The sequence below is a fragment of the Spodoptera frugiperda genome, chromosome 26 (assembly GCF_023101765.2).
Source record: "Spodoptera frugiperda isolate SF20-4 chromosome 26, AGI-APGP_CSIRO_Sfru_2.0, whole genome shotgun sequence".
Lineage (NCBI taxonomy): Eukaryota > Metazoa > Arthropoda > Insecta > Lepidoptera > Noctuidae > Spodoptera > Spodoptera frugiperda.
This window is the reverse complement of record NC_064237.1, coordinates 11975430-11999989: the sequence shown is the minus strand read 5'-3', so window position 1 is coordinate 11999989 and position 24560 is coordinate 11975430. Positions and strand designations below refer to the sequence as shown.

General features: G+C 36.4%; 4 protein-coding genes across 4 annotated transcripts; 2 read left to right on the top strand and 2 right to left on the bottom strand.

Moving 5' to 3' along the window:
• Positions 1-495: 495 nt before the first annotated feature.
• LOC118264139 (histone H3.3A) lies at positions 496-1715 on the top strand. Its single transcript, XM_035576540.2, has 3 exons — positions 496-664; positions 807-1094; positions 1181-1715. Exons 2-3 carry the CDS (start codon positions 813-815, stop codon positions 1307-1309), a joined length of 411 nt encoding a protein of 136 aa, XP_035432433.1. The 5' UTR covers positions 496-664; positions 807-812; the 3' UTR covers positions 1310-1715.
• Positions 1716-3592: 1877 nt separating this feature from the next.
• On the bottom strand, positions 3593-4444 carry LOC118264138 (uncharacterized). Its single transcript, XM_035576539.1, has 2 exons — positions 4248-4444; positions 3593-4151 (listed from the first exon to the last, which is right to left on the bottom strand). Exons 1-2 carry the CDS (start codon positions 4274-4276, stop codon positions 3764-3766), a joined length of 417 nt encoding a protein of 138 aa, XP_035432432.1. The 5' UTR covers positions 4277-4444; the 3' UTR covers positions 3593-3763.
• Positions 4445-5490: 1046 nt separating this feature from the next.
• Positions 5491-11914, bottom strand: LOC118264137 (uncharacterized). The gene is made up of 4 exons (XM_035576538.2): positions 11637-11914; positions 9366-9568; positions 8604-8866; positions 5491-6257 (listed from the first exon to the last, which is right to left on the bottom strand). Exons 1-4 carry the CDS (start codon positions 11719-11721, stop codon positions 6176-6178), a joined length of 633 nt encoding a protein of 210 aa, XP_035432431.2. The 5' UTR covers positions 11722-11914; the 3' UTR covers positions 5491-6175.
• Positions 11915-12831: 917 nt separating this feature from the next.
• On the top strand, positions 12832-22929 carry LOC118264136 (UPF0193 protein EVG1 homolog). Its single transcript, XM_035576536.2, has 5 exons — positions 12832-12997; positions 18249-18432; positions 19036-19196; positions 20482-20709; positions 21279-22929. The coding sequence occupies exons 1-5, from the start codon at positions 12874-12876 to the stop codon at positions 21410-21412; spliced, it is 831 nt and encodes a 276-aa protein (XP_035432429.1). The 5' UTR covers positions 12832-12873; the 3' UTR covers positions 21413-22929.
• The last annotated feature ends 1631 nt before the right edge of the window (positions 22930-24560 follow it).

Here is a 24560-nt window from a genome sequence, read left to right as displayed (position 1 = left end):
AGCCGAGAGACGTCCACTGCTGAACAAAGGGCTCCCCCTTAGTCCTCCACGTTGTTTAAAAATATAAATTAGAGTATTTTAAATAAACATATGGAATATATTTTGGAATCTACATACACATTTACAAATTATTTTAATCTGCACATATATAATTAAGTATAATGTATGATTTTGTTTTTGAGGTTTACTAAATTGGTTGATGTCTTTATGTCATAGTAGGGAAAACATTTTATTATTTCATCTTTATCACTTATAAAATAAACTTAATTCTGAAAACGCTAATCTAAATCTTTCACCAAACTAGAGTAAAAATAATCCTATCAAGGAATATAGTAGAATTTTGCTTTAACTCTATGGCAACATTCAAATAGCTGGTATTTTTTTATTTAAAAAATACCATTTTAAACAATGGCCACACACAACATTTGGACCAATCAGTGATAAGAGTTCGATTCAAGGAGCCAATAACTAAGCTTACATTACTAACCAATCCCAAGTTAGAATTCATCTAACGTTCGACCAATCAGGTAGTGGAAGCATTGGCGTCTGTTTCACCCGCCATTCCCTTCGACGCCATCTTGAGCATATGATCTTTGTTGTGTGTGCTTTCGCTGTTCCATTTTAATTAAAAGTTGTGGTTTATTCGTTAGAAGTGACTTAAAAGGTGTGTAGTTTTTTAGAAAAGAATACAATTAATCAGTGTGAACTATTAATGATTAATTTTTTGCACAATCAATTGCGATATGAGTGTTTGGAGAAATCCTGATGTGGTCATTGGTAATCTCACAGCGTTATCTTTATTTCAGTAAAAAATGGCACGTACTAAGCAGACTGCTCGTAAATCTACCGGAGGTAAAGCTCCTCGTAAACAGCTGGCTACAAAGGCGGCGCGTAAATCAGCCCCGAGTACTGGTGGTGTCAAGAAACCCCATCGTTACCGCCCTGGTACAGTGGCACTTCGTGAAATTCGTCGTTACCAGAAGTCTACGGAATTGCTTATTCGTAAGCTGCCTTTCCAACGTCTGGTGAGAGAAATCGCCCAAGATTTCAAAACTGATTTGCGTTTCCAGTCTGCAGCTATTGGAGCTCTACAGGTAAACAATGTTTCATGTTCCAAAACGATCACATTAACAATAAAATTAATTCAACCTTGATTTAAAACATAATATTTCCATTTCAGGAAGCCAGTGAGGCATACTTGGTGGGCTTGTTTGAAGACACCAACTTGTGTGCTATCCATGCCAAGCGTGTCACAATCATGCCTAAGGACATTCAGCTTGCCCGACGAATCCGTGGCGAGCGTGCTTAAATTAAAATTAGTGTACTAAATTATGGTAATTCAATAGATCTAAATTCCATAACAATTCTTAATGTCTTGTTTACTCTTTATTTACATTATATTCATCCATTGTAATAAATAAGGAAGAAGCAGAACTGAGTTTTTTTAATAAAATACATTTTTATTGTTTAAGTTACTTAAGTTTGTGTAGTTTTTTGTCATGTTTTAATTTTTCAACATATTGGCATTCGCAGTACTCCAGACAGGAGATACTTAATTATAAGTTTTCGTAATTAACACTTTAAAATCATAAGTAGATTAAATAGGTAATGCGAACCATGTGCAGTGTGAGTTATCTGTGTTTGGCATAATTAAGTTGCATCTTTCGATGTTTAATGAGAAAATTGGTGTTAAATAAATTTGATTAGGGTCAAAATTTTTTGTTTTATTTTCTAGAATTACTATCTACCTAATGACATCAGAACTGTATGACTCATTTCATGATATTGCACCATATTGCAATATCAAAAATATTTTCATAGAAAAATAGTAATATGAACAAATCTTGTCGCGTATACAGCTTCTTATAGAATTAAACTAACAAAAGTACAGTACAATCTGATCACTGATCTATGATAAGCAGTTATCACAATTATTTGACATCACTAAGGCTGGTATACCTATTGATTTTTGGCACTCAATATGTAATGAAACCATTATTTCAGATCTAAATAGGATGTTTATAAAACAATCATAATAAGTGTATAATAATGTGATTTTGCAATGCCTACCTATGACATTGATAAAGGTAGCTGGGAGCTACTGGGATGCAGGTCACCTATAAATTGGAAGTTATGAGGGATGCCTGTGTTCAGGCTGTAGAGTTCATACAGCTAGAATGATGATAAGTAGGTATTGTGATTTCAATACCTACCTAGCTCTAGCTATAATTACAGGAATGGTGATCAATCTTGTGAGTACTGCCATAAGTCAGTGACTAATATAGTACTACTAAGACTATATAAGACAGTGATAAATAACTAAATACCAGAGTTTAAAGAATAATTTTTGAGCATTTAAGTTGAATACAGTTCTATACACTATCTTTTTACTTGCTAGACCCATTTTACAAATAATTTTGTTTTATCTACTAATAGGTATTATAAATGCGAAAGTTTGTAAGGATGTTGTCAAATACACTAAAACTATTAAAATGGCTTAACCTATGGACATGTCCTCGGCCGATCCACGCCTCCATGACGGGACTTACCACCGCTATTATGGCATGCACCGCGCTGCGTTGCGCAAGTCTCGTCTTTCCCTCCGTCACGGTTTCGCAAGGTATTTCAGGACGTCATGCACCCAAAACTCGTGGCGGACATCTTTCACCCCAGGCAATAACACATAGGACTACTTTGTATCCCACGGGAATGCGGGTCTAACAGTTGGCAGAAGCTAGTTATTAAATTATGATTATTTCCTTAACCCGCCATTGGTGACCTATATGTCTATGAGACCGGGTAATTTAAAAACTAAGAATAATTTTTAAACTGTTTATCGAATTAGGATGCGATTTCGAGTAGCTGCCTTACTACACGCCCTCTACCATTAGTCCACCCCGCAACAGCAATGCGGGCGTTTTATTTTTATATCCTTTCTATGCCATTTTATCTCTTTTATTTTCTATTTGTATATTTATATCCTTCCAATGTCAATGTCCTATTTTATATCGTTTCTAATTCAAAATATCTATCTTAAAAATCTAATAATAATAAAAAAAATAATACATAAACCACAAAATCACGGTGCAGGTGACCAGAGTCACTGACTATGTAAGACAAATACACATCACCAGTGGCGGGTTAATATTTTTTTTTAATATGGACAGTTTTCTTCTATTATTTATTAATTATGATATAATTATCATTTATTAGGTACTAATTTAATTAATTAATGCAATGTGGTTGTTTGGACTGAATTTAATCATTCAAATTATACTACACCTGGATGACAAAAAAAATTGACTACTTTTTATCTGTGATTTAAAACACTTAGTAAACTTGAAATTTGTGCTATCCAAATTAATTTGTGTGTAATTACCATATTGCATTTTGATTTTCCTAACATTACCTGTGTCCTAACTTTACTTGTTGGATACATTGGATGCATAGAGGTGAAGATCGAGCTCAGTGGTATTGCATTGTAGAGGCTATGACCAGCAGTGAATGAAATGGCTGATGAAGAACTTTACTTGTAACTTAAGAGAGTATGGGAGGTGGGGTCCAGCTGATGATGAAATAATTAAACCATGGCTGATATTTCAGAATTGTTTATTTACCTAGTGGTCTATGTATAGAGCTTCCCTACACAATTAATTAGACACAAAACTACCTATGTTAAATAATAATTTATTGAAATGATAACTACATTTAAATAATCAAGTCAAGTACCATCTATGTAATTTTAATAATATTACAACTTCACTTACACAGCAACTTTGTTTTCTTTTTCTTCTAATTCTTTAAGTCTCCTTTCTATATCATCAACACTTTTGCCATGTTCCTTGTTGAATCTATATGATTGCAAAAGTTGTTCTTTTTCTAGACCCTTTATTCTGTCATAAAGTGTTTTATCAAATTCAAGATCTAAATCATTTTCTTCCCGTAGCACACAGAAGTATATTAAGAATACTGCAACACTACCGACTACAGAAAAAGGCTGGTACCACGGCATGTCTATATCTACCCTTTTAACTAAAGGTCTGGCTGACTTTCGTGAAGCTTGGCTAGTAGAAAATTTGATAGGCTCATTTTCGCTTGCTTCAACTTTATTACTGAATGATCTATTCGCCCTGAAGTTACGGCCGAAGTTTCTGCAAAGACAATTAAACGAACAGTAACTTAGTGTAAGTAGTTAATATTTTCTTGGCCGTTGAATTAGTCAATAATAACTACCAAGCAGCACATACCTTAAAAGCTTTGCCGTATTTCTATACATTGTAATAGAAATACACTTTTACATCATCTTATTTGTAAAATAATGTAATTTATACTCTGCCGTTTTCTAATAGGTTAGGTTATCAAAGTAAAATAAATTCGTAGTGTCATAATACTGTAGACCATTTTGACAAGTTTAACGTATGACATTGACAGTAGAGAGTGGTCAACTAGATAGACAACCATAAACAACACTTATTTTGCAGACTGGTCTTTAAAGGTAGAGTCTGGCCAACGAAAGCTGACCAAAAATAAAGGCGGCAAATTAAAAAAATCAAGAGCTGCTAACACTGACTATAGGCTGCTCAAACGGTCTTGATATTTTATTATTTAAGACTAATAATACGCCATATTTACACTGCCTTGTTGGTCTTGTGATCAAAAGACCTTGCTTAGCAGCAAGAAGTCCTGGGTTTGATTCCCGAGTCGGTTAAAGTGTTCTTAATATGGCAAGTGAATTCATATTAATTAATTATGCTCCATCGTAGTATAAGAATACAGCTACTGGATTCAATCACGTCACTTATAGGTTAGTTTCGGGAATTCTTCTCAGAGTTTTCACACTTACATCTTAAGATAATAAATACGACAAATAATGTAACAATATAATAAAAATAACTAGACTGTAAAATATTTGGTTATTGTACTCAGTCATACAATTCTAAACTATAATGAATAAAATGCAAGGAAAGCATGCTGGTCATTATACCATGTACCTATAAAACTTTTAAACGTGACTAGTGCTAATACTACTTAGTTTTATCCTATCCCAACATGTTTGACAGTGCTAAATTACTGCCATATCAAAAGTTTAGAAATTAACTTGTGGACAGCTTTCGTTGGCCAGACTCTAAATAATTAAGTAACACAAGTTGTAATATAAAACTTGAGCAAAAGGTCTAGGTAACATACTTTACACAGAATGTACTTGAGAAGTAACATTGCCATATTTTGTCAAGCTGTGTGTCACTCGTCGCCTGGATCAGCGGTTGGCAACCTTTAGGTGGGGTAGGGCCACAAAGATCATGATCAGGTATCAGCCCTATTAGGCTTGGTTCTGGTCGGGCGGCCAGCTACCGCTTGCTCGTCGCCCGGTGATCATCTCGCGATCCCCGACGCCCAGAATGTCTCACGCGCCCCGCCTCCTCCTTAGTTAGCATGACTGCTTCGCAGAAGGAGGAGACGGTATCCCAGTCTCCCTCGCTCCGAGCGTGGCTTGAACCAATGCCGGACGTGAAAGGTCACCATCGCCAACCACATACTTGAGTACAAGCCCATGCAGGGCAACGTATGCTCCACCGTGTCCTTCGGGTGGTGTTCGCAGTGCTAGCGAAGGTCCGCGGCTATTTTTTGTATGTTAGCTATCATATTTGTAGTTGTTATTTGTAGAATGGCCTGTGGAATGGCTCTCAAATAGTCAAATGCTCATCGTGAGACAAGAAACGTATTTATCAACGTCACGCCTTTTATCCCCAAAGTGGTAGGTAGAGTTGCACATTACGGTACGTAATGCTGCTATACAACGTACACCCACTTTACACGATGTAATACGGGGTGAGCCTATCTATTGCCATGTACTGGGCACTACTCCAGACTCCGTGCTACTACTGACAAATTTTGAAAAAACCATAAAAGCCTAGTAATTCTTTGCCCGGCCCGGAAATCAAACCCGAGACCCTTTGTCCGGCAGTCGCACTTGTGATCACTCGACCAATGAGGCAGTTATTTTTTCTATGATTCACAACTGAAATTCAGGTTTAAAAGTGTGTGTTATGCTATTATATTTACAAAGCATTCGCGGGCATCGCTTTGCCGACGGCTGGCCTAGACCGAAGTCGTGAACGGGCCGTAAGAATTGCGTAACTAATTTTATTTATCGGAGGAAGAACTTAATAGGTACCTAGTTGAGATGGTTCAATTCCGCACGATGCTCCATTGCGTTAGCAGCTACTTCCATCGAGTATTGTAGAGCATTTTTTATTCTGAAAAGATATTTTAAAACTATTTTATTTCGTAATGCTAATTTTTTTTTTATTATTCATTTACAATTAGGAATAATTAATATGCATGTATTTAGGTATACAATGCTTGTATACTAGTGTTAGTATGTACAATAAGGAACAATCAAACTTTAAAAAATAATTAGGAGTAGGTGTCTGTTTATGAATAGTATACGTTTTAACCAATAAATAAGTATGTACTTGTTATAGTGCATGTTATGCATAATGTAACCATAACACACAATTTTCTAACTTCTTTCTCTTTACTCACACAAATAATCTTTAGTTACTAATAAATAAAGCTGAAGACTTTGTTTGAACGTGCAAATCTCCAGAGTAGTTCTCTCTCTCTTTCTCTTATAAACAAACTCTTCACCATTATATAGAGTGACTGGTAATTAGTGAAGAATATTTTTTACACGTTTAAAATATTACGTGTTTAAATATCATTTACTAATTATGTGATTAAAGATTTATTTATTAATTACATTATAATATTTAATTAACGAATTTAAAATAAAAAGACGAGGGTGAATGCTCTTATAATAATACATGCAGAAATAGACAATAATGTTTCTTAATAACTCTAATGTCTGAAATTACGAAGTAAGTAAAGAAGGAGTTTAATTAATAAATGACACGTGGAATGTGGATTTGGCTATCGTTGTGCCGATAGTCGTGTCGGCCAACGGATTAATACCCAACAGCCTCGACAACCACCTTAGGAGGCTGGGGTTGGGCGGATGGATCAAGGGCTTGATGCAGAAACGGCACGTATTGTGAGGTTTCTGTCTCTGGAGCCCTAACCACCGGTAGCTTGGACCATGCTCCCGCTACCGGTCGGCTCCTATTTTTATATTTTTAAATATTATTTTATTTTGTATGTGTAGTATTTAAAAATGTAAATTTAGAGAATTTTAAATAAATATAGAGTTCATTATGTAAAGGAGGATGCCAGAGTTTCTGTGAAATCTGGTTCCACTTCTGCACTCATCGTCTTCTGTACACTACCAATAGTCCGGTCAATATACGATATTGAAATATCAAAAATTCCGACAGAGCTGAATTTTGGTACAGACCTTTATTTTACTATAAAGATTAAAATATTAAAAGCCCCATCTATCCCATATGTGCTTCAAAAGTTATTCGGGGTCAAAGGTCAAGATTTTAGGTTTTTTGAGTTTTCTCAAAAACCGTAAGTTTTTTGAAAAAATACCTCAGACCAAATTTGTAGATCTCAAAATTCTCTACAAAATGGTCCTTATAAGTTTTTCTATAAGTATTACCGTTTCTAAGATAGATTCGTGTGTCCCCACACACATTTTTCCACTTTGGAAGCGTCTAACTTTCAAACGATTGATTTTGACGAAAAGTGGTTTTAGAAACCTTAATGTCTTTTTTAAAGACCTATCCATAGACACCCATCACGGATATGTAAGCTGAAAAAAAATTTTTTTTAATCAGTTCCATGTATGGAGTGCCCCCTTTACTTTTTAAATTTATAAATTTTTATTCAAAATTCGAATAGCGGTTACCAAAATACACCATCTTACAAAGTTTCAACTATGTAGGCCCAACAGTTTCGTGGCCCAACAGGCTGTGACATACGGACGGACGGACGGACGGACGGACAGACATTTATTTCCGAAACTGTTGGGCCTACATAGTTGAAACTTTGTAAGATGGTGTATTTCGGTAACTGCTATTCGAATTTTGAATAAAAATTTATAAATTTAAAAAGTAAAGGGGGCACTCCATACATGAAACTGATTCAAAAACTTTTTTTTTTTCAGCTTATATATCCGTGATGGGTGTCTATGGATAGGTCTTTAAAAAAGACATTAAGGTTTCTAAAACCACTTTTCGTCAAAATCAATCGTTTGAAAGTTAGACGCTTCCAAAGTGGAAAAATGTGTGTGGGGACACACGAATCTATCTTAGAAACGGTAATACTTATAGAAAAACTTATAAGGACCATTTTGTAGAGAATTTTGAGATCTACAAATTTGGTCTGAGGTATTTTTCAAAAAACTTACGGTTTTTGAGAAAAACTCAAAAAACCTAAAATCTTGACCTTTGACCCCGAATAACTTTTGAAGCACATATGGGATAGATGGGGACTTTTAATATTTTAATCTTTATAGTAAAATAAAGGTCTGTACCAAAATTCAGCTCTGTCGGAATTTTTGTTCTTTCATTACTGTTTTCAGGTCTAAATTGACCGGACTACAAATTACCTATCCAATGATGTAACACACACAACTATTGGAAGGTGGAACCAAGATTTGCATCCTCCTTTATGTAGTACATTGCTAGATTCAGGATTACCTAATAAATTCTTCTCCTAGCTCTGGTTCTGATAACAAGTAGTTACGTTTCTCTTGTGCTTTTCTACGTCTTTCTAAAGCTTTTCTCAATTTGTCTGTATCAAGTAAACTTTTTTCTATATTTTTATGAGGTTTAATGTCTGGAAATATTTCTTTGTGTGAGGGTTTGATGAGCAATGGCCAAATGTCGCATTTGTTTGCAATATCCTCGATCCTCATAAGCAATTCTGAACGATTATTCCAAACAGACCAAACGCCATCATTCTGCAATAAAAATAGTACTTCTTAATTAATTTTAGGTTAAATAGGTTTATTTTACAACATTACGCTGCAATTATACATGCATGCCGACGAGCATGCATTAAAAAGGCTGACGACTGTTGATGAACCGAAAGAGGTGTGTAAAAATCGTAGCAATTGGCGTTCCATTGTCTCTGCCTACCCCCATGGGAGACAGGCGTGAGGTTATGTATGTGTGTGACCCAATGACTTGAAAAGAGACAAAGGTGTAAAAGTAGGTGTAGGTATACTGTAGGTATGGGTGAAGTTGTGGTGTGTGTGGGTGTGAGCGCGGGTGCAAGTGCCAGGTACCCAAATTTTGCCAGAAGTCATAATTTCACACGGACGAAGTCGCGGGCAATAGCTAGTTAAGAATAAAATAGATAGTAAACACTTGTGATTTTCGTAAGTAGTAAAGATGTTTAGCAAAATAATCACCTATGATTAAATTATTATAAATATGATAGTGTAGTCAAAAACTTACAGATATATTATGAAGTTCTTTTAATTCTTTAACATAATTATGTACTTCTGTAGTAAGCGCAGTAAGTCGCAATTTCTCCACAGCCACTTGATGAACAAGCTTATCGGTAGTGGTGATCAGGTACTGATATTCCTTGCACAATTTACCCAAGTGGGCCAAGCTGTCACGTATGCCTCGGTTGGTAGAAACTATCGCATTATTCACTGTTTAAATAATATTATATTATATGTACAGACATTTGCCAGATTAGAATGAAAACAATTCAGTTTATGGGTAGGTACCTACTCCGTGCTGTGAGCTGCGGACTACCTAGCGGGTTTACCGGGGCTCCGGCTCGAAAAGCAGGAGAAGGAACGGGGTGGTTTTTAGTCAGTAAGAGTCTGACACTCCCCTCGCCTCGCCCAAGGCGGGAGAAGTCATTGGATGATTTGAAAAAAAAAAGACTACTGCATAAAGTTTTAAAACTACATTTACTCTCAGCAAAGAAACATGTTTAAGACACCCACTTCTCGTCCATGGTGTATGAGTACAAAGCCTAAAAATTAACATTCGAAAGACCAAAAAACTGGTGTTGAAGAACCCTACACAGTTGCTGATTGGCACAGAGGCCGTGGCACGCGCTAACTCGGGAGCGTTATATCATAGACTGGAGCTATTTAAGAGGACATCACTTCAAGAATCGCCAAAACCCAAGTCACTTTCGCGCAGCTGAGACCTGTTTGGCAGTCACGGAAACTGACCGGATAAGCTCAAAATCTTCGGGTCCAACGTCAAATCAGTTCTGTTCTATGGGTGCGAAACGTGGAAGGTGACCAAGGACATCTGACGTCAACTTCAAGTGTTCGTTAATCTATGCCTGCGTCGCATTTTCGGAATATCAGTATATTCCGAAAATGCGACGTAGGCCAGTGCCCGAGACTACATCTAATGTAGAGCTTTAGGAAACTTGCTATGAAAGCCCGATTAACCGACAGATCCCCAAAAGGAAAAGAAAGCGTAGCCGTCCTTGGCAAACCTAGCGCCGCACCGTACTGGCAGAAGCGGTGAGAAGCGTGAAGACTCAAGACAGATCGCGATGGAGAACTTCAGTGGACACCCTCTGCCCCATCTAGAGGACACAGGACATTAAGGCAAGTAAGTCAAGCTTGGCAAAAAAGAGTTTGGAATAACTGAGGTCTCTAGTATTGCATCAACAACACAAGATGTTCATTTTATAGAAATCTTTAAAAAACGCCTACTACGTAACGTTCTGTTGACACAGAATGTTCTCGTGGTGCTATATTGCCAAAAACATCGATTTTTGGTTCCAGCTGTCATCCCATCAGACCTCTTGTCAAACTGTAGGTTTTTTTAAAGGAGAAAAATCAACCATTTAGGTGAGGCGAGAGGTAGTGTCTGACTCTTACTAACTAAAAACCACGCCGTTCCTACTCCTTCTTTTCAAGCCGGAGCCCCGGTAAACCCGCTAGGTAATCCACAGCTCCGGGTAGTCTGCAGCTCCGGAAGCTGTAGGTATGCATGTTTATTTGTAGGCATTTCCAATCTATCTGCTCCGCTACGATAGGCTTCGCTACGGTAATATATTTTGACCTTTACGTGGGAACAACGTACCGCCAACTATATTATTATGAAGATCAATGCCGGTAACATTACAAATAATTTTATATTTATGGCATAAAACTCATTTACATTCATCCCAAGCCCAACATTATTTGGCATTATTTGGTATGGCCACGGCCATTACATTTCACAATAGATACAGCCACATTAGCACACACGTAATTATAATATTTCCCTTTTAAAAGCACAGTGCCGTCACATTTATTTATTAGTACTAGTGGTCGCCTAGTGGCCGAAATTCGACCATATATGATTTAATTTACAATACCACTTAACGTACGTTGAAGGATAATTTTTATTTAACTCAAACTCTTTTATAAAACTCTTTTCATATGAGACGTGAGAATATCATCGCAATGTCTATCGATTTTGACGTTTTGTCAAATACGATCAGATACTATGCATGTGTGTGTAATGTTTTATTTATTGATTTAGTACTTTATAAGCATTATTTTTGAAAAATATTAGCGCTATGCACTTCTCCTACACATAAACTATAAGTGTACCAAATTTTATGCTCCTACGTCCGCGCAATTTTCGTAAAAAGAATTACAAAGTTTTTGCTTCACGTATTAATATATAGATTATCTACCTATTGTAAAAATACGAACTATTTAACTGTGTTATAAATTAGTAACTGTTCAGACTTACATTCACGCTTTTCCCGTAATTTAATTTCATTATCTTGTTCATGCATTTTAATTCTTTGAATTTGTTTCTCCACAGATGACTCCATTTTAATTTCAGTAGGTACAATCACCTACGGTACGTATGAAATTATGCGTAAATAAAGTTTGTAGGAGTTATATTCTCTTTGAAAGTTTGTTTATTTTTAAAAAAGTCGCGCTAAATTATTGTTTTATAATTATAATTTCTATTGTGTGAAATACGGGCTTTTTATCTCACCCATATGTGGCATGACAACACTATAATTTTTATGTCATGTTAAAATAACAAATAATATATAATAATAAATGATAAAAACATTGAATTGTGCAATGGGGTCGGTAAAAAAAAACGGTAGAATCTAGCAAAATGTATTTTTGTCCAATCATAGGTAGCTGTCAAAAAATCCAGCTAGATAATTCCCTTTTGGCCGAAGAACAAGAGGTAAACGCAAGCGCCATCTGGGGAGCAAAAATATAGAAAGTGAAATAAAGTATATAAAAAGTGTTGCAACCCGCATAGTTTTGGTTTTTCATGTGTGTTTATGCGCATACTTCATGCAATAATATGACTGTGGGTAATTTGAATGCATATTCTTTTTTTTAAAGAACATTTTTGCTCAAATTAATTTAAAAACATTTTTGCATTAGCAACACACCAACTTATTGTCCGTAGAATACGAGATAGACTAGATTTAATTTTATTTTTGGGAATAAATAGGCTATTCGCTTTTTTTACCGGTTACCATCCATAGGGTTTTGGGTTACCAAAAAGAAAAGGGTAGGAAGTGGTATAGATCATATATTTATATTATATTATATACAGTTAATCGTTAATCTATTATCAATAATTATATTATCATCTATCCTTAATAGTGGTGGTAAAAATTCATAGAGAAATTGCATCGTTGCCTTCCTTCAACTACGCGTGCACAGAGTGTTTCTTTTACGTATCGATTTAAAATGTTGAGTGAATATTTTAATATTAAAAAAAAAAAAATTGTTTTGTTTTTGAATGGTAATATTTTTTTTGCATGTATGGATTCTATACTATTGCGGGTTAAGAGGAACGTCTTCTGTTAGTTAACATACAGTATAGTATATATCCCCATACTCTTTGGTGGTTACCAAAGAGTATAATAAGTATAGGTGGTTACCCTGGAAACGTTATAAACGTCGATTGGAAAGAGTTCAAAGTTTTTTTACAATAAGAAAACTTTATAATGTTAAACCCTGATGGGAACGGTTATGTGCATATTACTTGGCCAAGCAAAAATATCCCACATGGAGGAATTTTTCACACTCGCGTGGCGGAACCAACGGACGGTCAGCAGGAGTTGCTTAGGGGTACGAGCATTTGGTTTTTTATATTTTTTTTTTCTTTTTGAGTTTCTTCATTTTAGCTTTATGAAACTCTTTGATTATAAATACATATAATAATATCTTAATGAGGCATCACCATACAAATGAGAACAAAAATGGAGTTTTAAAATTTCTTGTTTATGTGCGTGCGGTTTGTAGCAGTGTAAAATGATACCAGCTATATCGAAAATTATACCAACACATTTATATCTCTCATAAATATTTGATACAATATGTACTAGACCACTTTTTAATAGAGAAAAAAATTGTAACAGTGTCTTTCAATTTGTTTTTAAAATATTTTGTTGGACACGGCCGACGGCGTTGATATTCATATTTTTTATATAGATTCTAAGCAATTTATTTTCCACATGACAACAATAATTAAATATTCACGTTAAGACATTATTAACAATTATTACTATAAAACCAATAATGTAAATATTATTGTAACTTTCCACCAAAAAAATATAACTAACTAAATCGATTTAATAATTTCAAAATAACCTTCGAAAATCGAAACGAACCTTCTCCTTTACTTAAGTTGATTATAAAAAAATAGTACTTACATTAAAACGTATGTAAGTATCATCCAATAATAAAATTATTATTTTATTTTTTAATTTTTATTCATAAGATTATCTTGAGAAAACGGAAAATTGAAAAAAAAATCATTTGGGCAACACTCGTAAAATATGACGACAATATTGGTTAGATAAAAACTCCCACTACTAGTTTAGAAGCCACATGTACCTAAGCATAATTTTAAATTCATATAGACCAGTGTCGAAACCTCAAATAAAGGTTTATTATATATCACATACGTATAAAAAGGGAAATTAAACTTTTTTCCATAGGACTTGTAGTTTCGCCGAAAATTGCGATAAACCGATTTTTTCTCTTAAACCCCCCCTCCTCACTTCCCGCACTCGGATGGAGTGGAATTTATGTTTTCTTCAATTTTTAGCATATTCTCTTCCATTTCCCATAGGTTTCATTCTACTATTTTTTTTTGGTTTAAATGTTATCGACCCTAGCTTAATACTTTGACGTAGGACTTTATAACGTCGTAAGTATACTGTGCACTAAAGTAAAATAAATCATACATCATTGGTTTAAGGTTTATAATTCCAGATGTAAGATATGCGACTAAAGCTGATTTTGACTAAAATTGAAATGACTAATCAAAATATTTACTTATAGGTTCCCATAGTAATTTTGTTGGATGCCACTTCCCCTAGTTTTAAATGACTAGTAAATTCCGCTACCCGGTCATAGATGGCGGTGTTGTCAGTGTTAGCAATTATACATTTTATTTTGTTATTAATAAGGGTGATAATTTAACGCTACTTGTATATATGTCTGGAATTGTAAAAAAGGTGTGCAATAAACTTTATATTATTATGTCTGTTCTTAACATAATCACGGGACCACAGGGTCCCGGACCTTTGGAAGGCGTACGAGGGGCCGAAGCCAACTCACAGAGGCTCGTTGAACAAATTTAATCTAAATGTAATGGGACATCAGCCGGCGATTATCCCTGTATGCACTATGGAAATACACCAAAGGACAATCCCCGGTTGATGCAGGACTATTGTGAGATATGGTAGAAGGAAATGATAGGGTTATGGGTGTGGGTAGCTGTGGAATAGTTAACCGGTTAACTATGGGGACTATGGCCCCTGCCGCCTGCCCCTGACCAATATTGAAAAATACGGATAAACAGGCAGGGGGTGACTCGCAAACTCAATAGTGGGCCCCCAAAGGAAACGGCCGCTAGCATGTAGCGACAAGGGAAGCAACATCCGTTGAGCTGCTTGAGGAAGGGGAGGCATCCCACGGCTATCAGAGCAATCCCGGAAGTACGGTCAAGACCCCTACCAGCATCTTACTGGGATACGTCCTTCCCCCAAGTGGAGCTGAAGGCAACTCCACTCTTGCGAATCTCCACTCAAACCAGCCGATTAAGGCAAGAGTGAGGTAGGAGAGGCCACTCCGGATAGTCACGAGTACCAACCGGAGTTAAAAAGTAGGGTCTCTCCCGGGAGTTTATTATTATGTCTGTTCTTAACATAATCACGGGGCCACAGGGTCCCGGACCTTTGGAAGGCGTACGAGGGGCCGAAGCCAACTCGCAGAGGCCCGTTGAACAATTTTAATCTAAATGTAATGGGACATCAGCCGGCGATTATCCCTGTATGCACTATGGAAGTACACCAAAGGACAATCCCCGGTTGATGCAGGACTATTGTGAGATATGGTAAAAGGAAATGATAGGGATATGGGTGTGGGTGGCTGTGGAATAGTTAACCGGTTAACTATGGGGACTATGGCCCCTGCCCCTGACCAATATTGAAAAATACGGATAAACAGGCAGGGGGTGACTCGCAAACTCAATAGTGGGCCCCCGGAAACGGCCGCTAGCATGTAGCGACAAGGGAAGCAACATCCGTTGAGCTGCTTGAGGAAGGGGAGGCATCCCACGGCTATCAGAGCAATCCCGGAAGTACGGTCAAGACCCCTACCAGCATCTTACTGGGATACGTCCTTCCCCCAAGTGGAGCTGAAGGCAACTCCACTCTTGCGAATCTCCACTCAAACCAGCCGATTAAGGCAAGAGTGAGGTAGGAGAGGCCACTCCGGATAGTCACGAGTACTAACCGGAGTTAAAAAGTAGGGCCTCTCCCGGGAGTCAGGTCCGTGGGGTCGCCACTGCCCAACAGCTCGCCACAAGCTGCCTTGCGGATTTATTATTATTGTTATTGACGGTTCGATGGTTATTCCGACCGAACTTGGTTCGATCCGCACAAAATTCGCTCGTGTGGCCGCACCACCGCACCGTTCGTCCGAGACAAACGTTCCAATGTCGTCCAACGATTTTTTTGCTTTTAAAAAAAAAACGTTGCCCCACATTAGGATTTTCTCCTGTGTCGTGGGTGCGTTTACAAACATACAATTTCACATGCACATGACACCCAGACCCGAACCAACAATCTGTGGATCACACAAAGACTTGTTCCGTGCGGGAATCGAACCCGCGACACGTTGCACGGCAGCCCGTTGCCCAGCCACCGCGCCAACCGTACAGTCAATTGGAGGCATATCGACGTGATCACAGCACGGAAAGCACTGGGCCGTCTGTAGTGCGGTGCGGTGTTGTGGCAAGTCGAGCGCACCGCACAGTGCGATGGTTCGATCGCACAAGTTCGATCGTCTGTTACTGGAGCGGGGCCCACTAAGGCGCAGGGCCCACTAAGGCGCGGGGCCCGTCCGTAATATTTGCTGCCTCCTGCTACATACATAGACATACACACTAATCTTGTACGTGACTAATCCGGCACTGCCTATTATTATTATTATTTTTGCAGTGGACAGCAATTAGTGGGTTAAGAACTAGAGTAGCGTAAGGGCAAAAACTCAAAAATTTTTTTTTTCACCATTCGCTTTTTCAATCCCCATATTTGTATGTGCCGAAAAACTGGAACGATGTAGTGTGTAGATTGCTTAGTACAATAATAACGCATAAGAAAAAAAGAAGTTTGTTTATTGCCAAAAGGAAGTATTTCTACTTACAATAATCTTGACATTATTTAGTCAATAAAATTATGAGCACAACGATCGTAACTCGACTTACGAGCGGATAGGACACCGAATTATGATTTTGTAGCCTTAATTTTTTCGTGCCGAATAAACGTAAGGAGCCGTTACTGCTTATGGGTCCTTGTTTCGTACGGTTCTGTAATTTTTCTCCGTGCCAAAAAAACGTAAGGGTGGGTTACGCTACTATGGCACTAAATAATTAAAGTAATGCAGTCCGTTATTATGACGTATGTCAACCAGTTTTAGAAAAATATATATATATTTTTTAAATTTAACAATTTTTTTACCATAAATTTACAGTATTCTGTAGCCAATAAATAAAGCTTTATTTTAAGTAAAAACCAGATATACAGATACTATAGATTTTGCCATAAAAGACCTACAAGTTGACGGTAGGTAAATTTGAGTTGTTTTTCGGCTCTCCTGAGAAGTTGTCATTTTGCCCTTACGCTACTCTAGTTCTTAACCCACGAATTAGTATTCTGTGGTACAGTGTACAGTCACCGAATAATAAGTTGGTGCAGTCTACAGTGTAATTACTTAATTACTTACGTTCGCATTGTAAAACTCGTGTAAACGTTATAAATCTAACAAAAGTTTATTTTCTTATAATGGAGACTGATGATAGATGGATTTCACAAGATTTAACATTACCGATAACAACTCGAGGAATTGGTTACAATTTGTGTTTATACTATTCTAGGAGTGTATATGATATTAGGAGCAAATGCGTACTTCCTAACATTCATTCTGTTTACCGTGCATTATTAGGTATTGTTGAGGAAAAATTTAGCAGAAACTTTATATTTCCTGTACGTAATCATAAACTTACTTATCCATACAGCAGGAGCTGGAGTGGAGACTATTGTTTGTATCTTCCTAAACCGTTACATAGTATTGTCGACGCGATTGGTGTAATCAAGTATAACCATGTACGTTATTATCCTGCCATGTCTATTAACACCGTAATAGATGGAAAGTTTGTGCCAAGACCGGAGAACATCTTACTTTCTAACCTGCGAGACACAGTTGTGGCATTATCAGATACAAACGATTCGGAAGCTGCACTGTTATATAGAAAGTCTTTTCATCGCTACAATTCGATACCTGCTGCTCGATGGGACTTAACAAACTACACCATATTAAATCCCGATGAAATCATACCGGCCGGGTATGACAGTGTTTCATTTTGTAGAGACTTAGAAGCTCTCATTACCCTAAGACTTATCCAGAGGTCCGACAATGATTTTCACCTCGTAGATTTAAGAAAACCTGATGGTAAATTAGCAAGTCTTATGAGCAATGAAATGAATGTAAGAACATCAGACTTAAAAACAGAAAATCTTAGTAACTACAATAATTTAGTAGAATTTGGCGACACTAGAAACGACTCGTACTATAGCCTAATACCTATGCAGAAATATCATGCTCGCTTGGGAGCTACTTTACTGCTTGGAGAACAGCCAGTTAAAGATACATGTCCTCATCACTCCTTTTACCTACTACGCTCTGAAGACTTAAGTCCATTTTTTTATCCCAGCATCAATAGCTACCGTTTTTTGCATCAGTAATACACTTATTGGAAACAAATTTTTATACACATCTAGTTTTACTTTTTATTATATTATATACACAGTTTTATTAGAAGAATCAAAGCTTACTATCGCTCAGCGTCAAAAAACATCTCTAAGGCTCCGTGAAGATAAGGAAAGAAGGGAAGATTCTGAACAAGTCATCCAAATGCCTGTAGTTCGCCCCAGAACATCCCGTAGAAGATCACTGTCCACTATCAAAGAATCTGGAGTCTTTAACATGGATGGGTGAGTTCTTACTGTATTTTTAACAAAATAACATTGAAACACATGCATCATTATAGTATATTTTCCAGTTTTTACCAACCTATGTATTAATTATGGAGTCTTATGTCAATGGTTGGGACAACCATATATCTGGCACAATTACTGATATTGTAGTATTTTTAAGAAACTTGGTATTGGAGCCTGTACCATGTGCTTAGTAATGCTTAAGTTGCATGAGGCATTTAGTATCCCTTAAAAATATTTTCTGCCTTATTGATCGAGCTCTTGTGAAATGTGGCAGCTGTGTATGCAGTCTTTGTTTCAATTCGGATAAAGTATGACTATTTCTTTTTAAATTTATTAAAAAATATCTCATTAGTGTAGCATGGAACCTGAAATTGTGCTTGATATATGGGAATAGCCAACTCATACATAACATAAATGCTGACAAGTGGGAGACTTTTGAACATGTTACATTATGTGCACCTCTGCCTAACTTCGGGGATAAAAGGTGCTATACATATAAGAATATGTATGTACCAATTGTAATAACAAAAACAAAATATGAATAGCAATAGTACTTATACTTAAAATAAGGTTTTTATTAATTAATTGATTTTTCAGATATCGACCATTGAAACGTGGCGAAGACAGGGAACAGTTAAAAGAGAGGCTGGCTAACGTAATGGCTTTCGGAAATGATCAACAACAGCCACATCCTGTTTTAATAGACAAAAAAAAACAACAACCCAAATTGCCTTCTGCTAAAGAAAAGTGGAATGAATGTAAGTTATAAATTTAGTGTTTTATTATAACTAGCTACTCCCGTGCGGTTTTATTTGCTGCTCGGCTCCTATTGATCATAGCGTGATGTTTCATAGCCTATCGTGACAATTGGAATACCTTATTTTACAAATGGAATTAGTAGTTCCTGAGATTAATACATCCAAACAAACAAACTCTAATACTATGCTAGACTATACTCAGTCAGGACTTGGAACTATGCAAATGTTTTGGACATAGGTATTGGTGGATTGTATCAATCCTTCATTAATATCATAATCATTAGCAGTAGCACTCAACAAAAATCATCACATACAAAAATGTAATTTAAGAATTTTACATAAACTTGGAACTTGCACACAAACAATTGATACAAAAGAGTATTGAATATATAGAATATCACATTTTACCTATACTTATTATCTAAATAATATTATTAAGAATTAATCATTTTTCTAAAGTAAACAAAACTTATTTTGTTATTAATATTTTTTATGTAAAATTAGGAAATCAGGTAGGTACCTACCAACCTAGTTTAACCGAGTATTTCAATCATCTGAGAATGTTGGATGATTAGATGGAGGCAATCAAGCAATGGTAGATATTAGGTTACTGAGTAACATAATGACTGACTTATTTTAGTATATTATGTATTAGTTTAATTACATTTTTAGGTTGTAAATCAAAACCAAGTAACATAGAATTGTGTTATGATAATAAATACTAATACATAAACTACATACAATTGATACATACATATCAATAACTATACTTGTGTAATTAAGATATACATATAATATACTAGCAAACCTGGCGAACTGCGTTCCGCCACCAATAATTTTCCCCTGTAAATTAAAAAAAAAAACCTGAATTTTCTTTGCTATAAACCTTACGGAGCCCGAGACCTTTCCAACGAATGCAAAACCGTGGAAATCGGTTCGTGCGTTCTGGAGTTATAGCGTCAGGAAGGAAAACCCGACTTATTTTTATATAATAGATTAGACCTTAAGCTGTGTCCCTGACAGGACCTTATTGTTATAATGTTAATTATAAGAACTTATTGAATTTGATAATTCATCAATTAGTGTTAAAACAAAGTTTCAAATGTGAACATGTCCATAATATTGTCCATGTTATTATGTAACATAGATACTTAATATACGATTTTAGGTCTGAGAGAAATAAATAAATACTTAGTTTATAGTATTTATTTCAGCCCGTTGGAAATTAGTCAGATTTTTAGATTATTTTATTTATAAAATTCCTACAGCCTAATATGTCTTTCAGTGGTCACTCAAATTCGAGAACGCACCGAGTGGCTTGCTGAAATGGAATATTTGGGCCAAGCGGGCCCGCATCGAGACATTATAAAAGATCAGATTGCTGAAAGAATGCGTGCCTTAGATGCTTTGGGAGTTGACAGCGCGTGCTCAACGCCGAAGTCGACTGCTTCAGGATTTAGTACGAAAGGATCCCAACCGCTAGACTTGAAAAGTCATCGGAGCACCTCGACAGGTGATTTACATTACATACAGCCTAGATTTACATAGTTTACTACTGCTTCTTACGTTGCATCTACATTTTTGCGCAGCATGTCAGCAGGTTCGATTCTCGCACGGAACAACTTTTTGTATGATTCATAGAAATTGTTGTTCCGACTTCCGGGTCTGAGTTTGATGTGTAGGTGAACTTGTAATTTGTATGTTTGTAGACGCACCCATAATACAGGAGTAAATCATAGTGTTCCTCCAGGATCCCAGTTCAAGATAAATCGTGTAGAAGTCACTAGCTAAAGTATTAATACAAAAATAAATTTAAGTAAAAAAAAATATTTACAAAAGAAACGCCCCACACTAGAATTTAGTTCTGTGTCTGGGTTGCGTTTAGGAAATATGAAATATATACTAATTCACATGCACGTGATATCCAGACCAGAAACAACAATTTGTGGATGACACAAAGAGTTGGTACGTGCGGGAATCGAACCCGCTACACGTTGCACGGTAATCAGTTGCATTATGTCAGTCCAGCCACCGCGCCAATGATGTAGTCGAGATTATTGATGTGATTATATTCTGTTGCAGTGGTCTCAAAAATGTCTACTAATGGCAAGAAAATGCAGGTTACCCGGAATTCTAGATCGCGGAACAAAGAGGAAAACGTGTCAGCGTATTCTCAACTTTCGCCACTGCAGTACTCTCCTAGACGTCGCCAATAATACACTTATTGTACAATATTATAGTATATACTAGCGGCCTGCGGCTTCGCTCGCGTGGATCATGGATTAAGCCTGAGTTACTCTTTAGTACATCAGCCTCGTCAAAATCTGTCTGGCCTATTCAGAGATTAGCCACTAATGACATACAAAGCCGATACGTGGACATTATGCGACTGGTCCACCAATTTAAGGTTGCGCAGAGAGAGAGCTATCAAATCCGTAACGAGGTGATCCGACAGAAAACTGTAAGACACACACACACACACACACAACTCAATATTTTATGTATGTATATATGTATATATTTAGTATATTGCTAGTGTTTTTCTTTTGTGCACACATCTACCCCTTATCTGTTTTCTTTTTAATTGTTCCATCCAAAGGTTGTCTGGAAGAAATCACCATTGTGTGATAAGACCGCCCATTGTACGCATATTACTTAAAATGTATGTAACCTAGGCTACTTAAATGTGTACAATAAAGGATATATAAATAAATAAATAAGAACCTATAACCGTTGGGGTAAACGTGTTCTAGAGTGGAAACCGCGTTTAGGCAAGCGTAGTGTAGGGCCAGCTAGCTCGAGTAACGATATCCGCAAGGTGACTGGAACTGGGGCCTTATTCTGCTATTACAATTGTGTCAGAATGGTCGATCACTGAGCAGTGCGAGAGGGACGGAGCTATGTAGGTTGTATTGCTCCGTCCCTCTCGCACTGCTCAGTGATCGAACATTGTGACACAATTGTAATAGCAGAATAAGGCCCCTGGTTGGATGCGTAGTAGAGCTGAAGATCGAGCTCAGTGGCGTGCCGATGGAGAGGCCTATGTCTAGCAGTGGACGAGAATAAGCTAATGATTATGATGATGAAACAGACAGGCAGACAATATGTACCGTACGTATATTCATATGCATGTCGATATTACAAACAGAAACTGGCACTCTGATTTTATTTATTAGTCTTGGGTGATATAATAGGTACATTTTATCAACAGGGACACAGGCAAAGCCGCTAGCAGAAGCTAGTATATAGAATAATTATTTTAATTAACCATAGTAAGCTTTGATTTCTTTTTTTTATATTTAGATTTTCTTTTTTGTTTAAATTACTTAAGATTATTATGTTTTTCACTCATTGTCATTTATGTTATAGGTACGTAGGTACATTATTTTTATTCCAATGTTGTAATTAATGTTTTAGTTTATACATAATAACCCCTGGTACCCTGTCTACTACTTAAATGACAACTACCTAACAAATAAATTAACCTCTAGATTGATCAAGTAGTAATAAAATAAAATTATTAAAAAATTACTCGTTGTCACATTTCGGGATAAGGTGATTCAGTTTTATGTTATTTAAATCAAAATCGATTGAGGACAAGGATAAGTTTGGATTCAAAATTCATTATGTTATGTAGATATTAATTTCGCCTGTTATACAAACCTACGTTTGTAGATTTTATTGATTTTAATTCATGTAAAAATGTATCAAAATATAAATTCCATTACTAACACATTTGTATTTTTATTTCATTTTTTGTTTTTTTTCTTGTTTGTTTTTTCTGTAGGATAAGCCGCCAAACGAACAGAGATAGTCGGTAAGTAATCGGCGCCGCTCATAGTCTTCCGAATTACGGAATTACGTCAGAGCTGAGCTTTCCTGGCTTTTGGGGGTTAGGGGTTTGAAGATCATGGGGATCTGTCACCTTGGTATACACGGGTAAAGTGAACGGCATTAGGAACGGTCCAGTACCTGCTTAGGTACCAACCTACGTATGGTTGAGTACTTACGATACAGTGCCGGCGTTTGGGCGCCCAGGGCGACAAATTCTGTGGGGGGCGCCAATGTCTGAAGTTGGAGTCTCTTGCCTCTCCTGGTGCAAACCCTCAGAACTGTGTTCTACGCTCTGCGCTTATGCATATTTTTTTATTGAGAACAAAACTTTCTACGTCCGCGTCGTTAGCTCTGGGTAACGTTAAAGGAAAGATGAAATTATTAATATAATTTTACTTGGGATGAGCAAAAAACGAACACTTGATATTGCTTCCCTCAAGTGGAGGAGTGGAGTGAGGGACGTCATCCGTACGCGTGAAGTTTTAGTAATAAAAAAATTGCACTAAGCGACAATTATTGCCATTTTTTTCGCCGGGTTTGCTAATTCATCATAAAAATCTAGTTCAGAGGGATAAAAAGTAGGTTACAATGTGTTGTTCCAGACCATGTCGACCTATCCGTGTCCCAAATTTCATCACGATGCCTTCAGCCGTTATGATGTGATGAAGAACACACTACTTTACTGCCATACTCAGAGTCATTTAATGGTTACTTAACCCAGTCCTTAGCAATTGTTTTCGATACAAAATCGTTACTAAGGAATAGTTTAAGTAATCATTAAATGTCTCATATGAGAAATATGATAATAATAATATACAACGTGTAACAAAATACCCATATACATCAAGAAGCGCTGATGAATACAAGTTGAATAGAGTCTCTAAACGAAGTTTCAGTTTAAAATACGTTTAAAAAAAATTGTAACAATTACATGGTATCGCATGGTTCTTGATTTTAAATCATACAAACATGTCACAACACTACAGGGATCACTCACTAATATTACGAAACATTTCTTCTGTCAATCTGATCGCCTAGTTCCTGTCTACCTAATTTTGAATCACGCGGCGGCGCGATTTGAAAAATTCATAACTTGGTACCATGAAAACATGAGTTTAAAAAACCCTTCCCGTATCGTTTGTTATGTTGTATAATCATTATAAGTGCGGCAGTTAGAATTTATAATATTAATTAGCAGCACATCCCGGCTTCGCACGGGCATAATATATTTTGTAGTAGGTATAATAAAAAGAAGAAAATACACAATGTTTTACAACGACTTTCTAAAAAAATTATATAAATTGAAAACAAAAAATTAAGATATTAATTTTGTTTTTGTGAATATATTTTCTTAACTTTTTTTTTTTTTGTATTTACATTGATTATGTTTACCTTTCCCCTCCCGTATCTCTTCAACGCATAGCTAGCTGAGCGGAGTATTTTCTATTATTTAAACTCGTGATATCTTTGGTGTGATATCAGAATCGAATCATTTAAATGGTAATATGACGGTATTGAAAATTAGTCTTA

Bases quoted from the DNA above. Each gene is read 5' to 3' on its own strand.
- LOC118264139 (XM_035576540.2), top strand. From the start codon at position 813: ATGGCACGTACTAAGCAGACTGCTCGTAAATCTACCGGAGGTAAAGCT. The intron at 1,095-1,180 runs GTAAACAATGTT...TTTCCATTTCAG, and splicing joins CAGCTATTGGAGCTCTACAG to GAAGCCAGTGAGGCATACTT.
- LOC118264138 (XM_035576539.1), bottom strand. From the start codon at position 4,276: ATGTATAGAAATACGGCAAAGCTTTTAAG. The intron at 4,152-4,247 runs GTATGTGCTGCT...TTGTCTTTGCAG, and splicing joins AATACGGCAAAGCTTTTAAG to AAACTTCGGCCGTAACTTCA.
- LOC118264137 (XM_035576538.2), bottom strand. From the start codon at position 11,721: ATGGAGTCATCTGTGGAGAAACAAATTCAAAGAATTAAAATGCATGAA. The intron at 9,569-11,636 runs GTAAGTCTGAAC...TTATTTAAACAG, and splicing joins ATTACGGGAAAAGCGTGAAT to TGAATAATGCGATAGTTTCT. The intron at 6,258-8,603 runs GTAATCCTGAAT...ATATCTTTTCAG, and splicing joins CTAGGAGAAGAATTTATTAG to AATAAAAAATGCTCTACAAT.
- LOC118264136 (XM_035576536.2), top strand. From the start codon at position 12,874: ATGTTAAACCCTGATGGGAACGGTTATGTGCATATTACTTGGCCAAGC. The intron at 18,433-19,035 runs GTGAGTTCTTAC...TTGATTTTTCAG, and splicing joins GGAGTCTTTAACATGGATGG to ATATCGACCATTGAAACGTG. The intron at 20,710-21,278 runs GTGATTTACATT...ATTCTGTTGCAG, and splicing joins TCATCGGAGCACCTCGACAG to TGGTCTCAAAAATGTCTACT.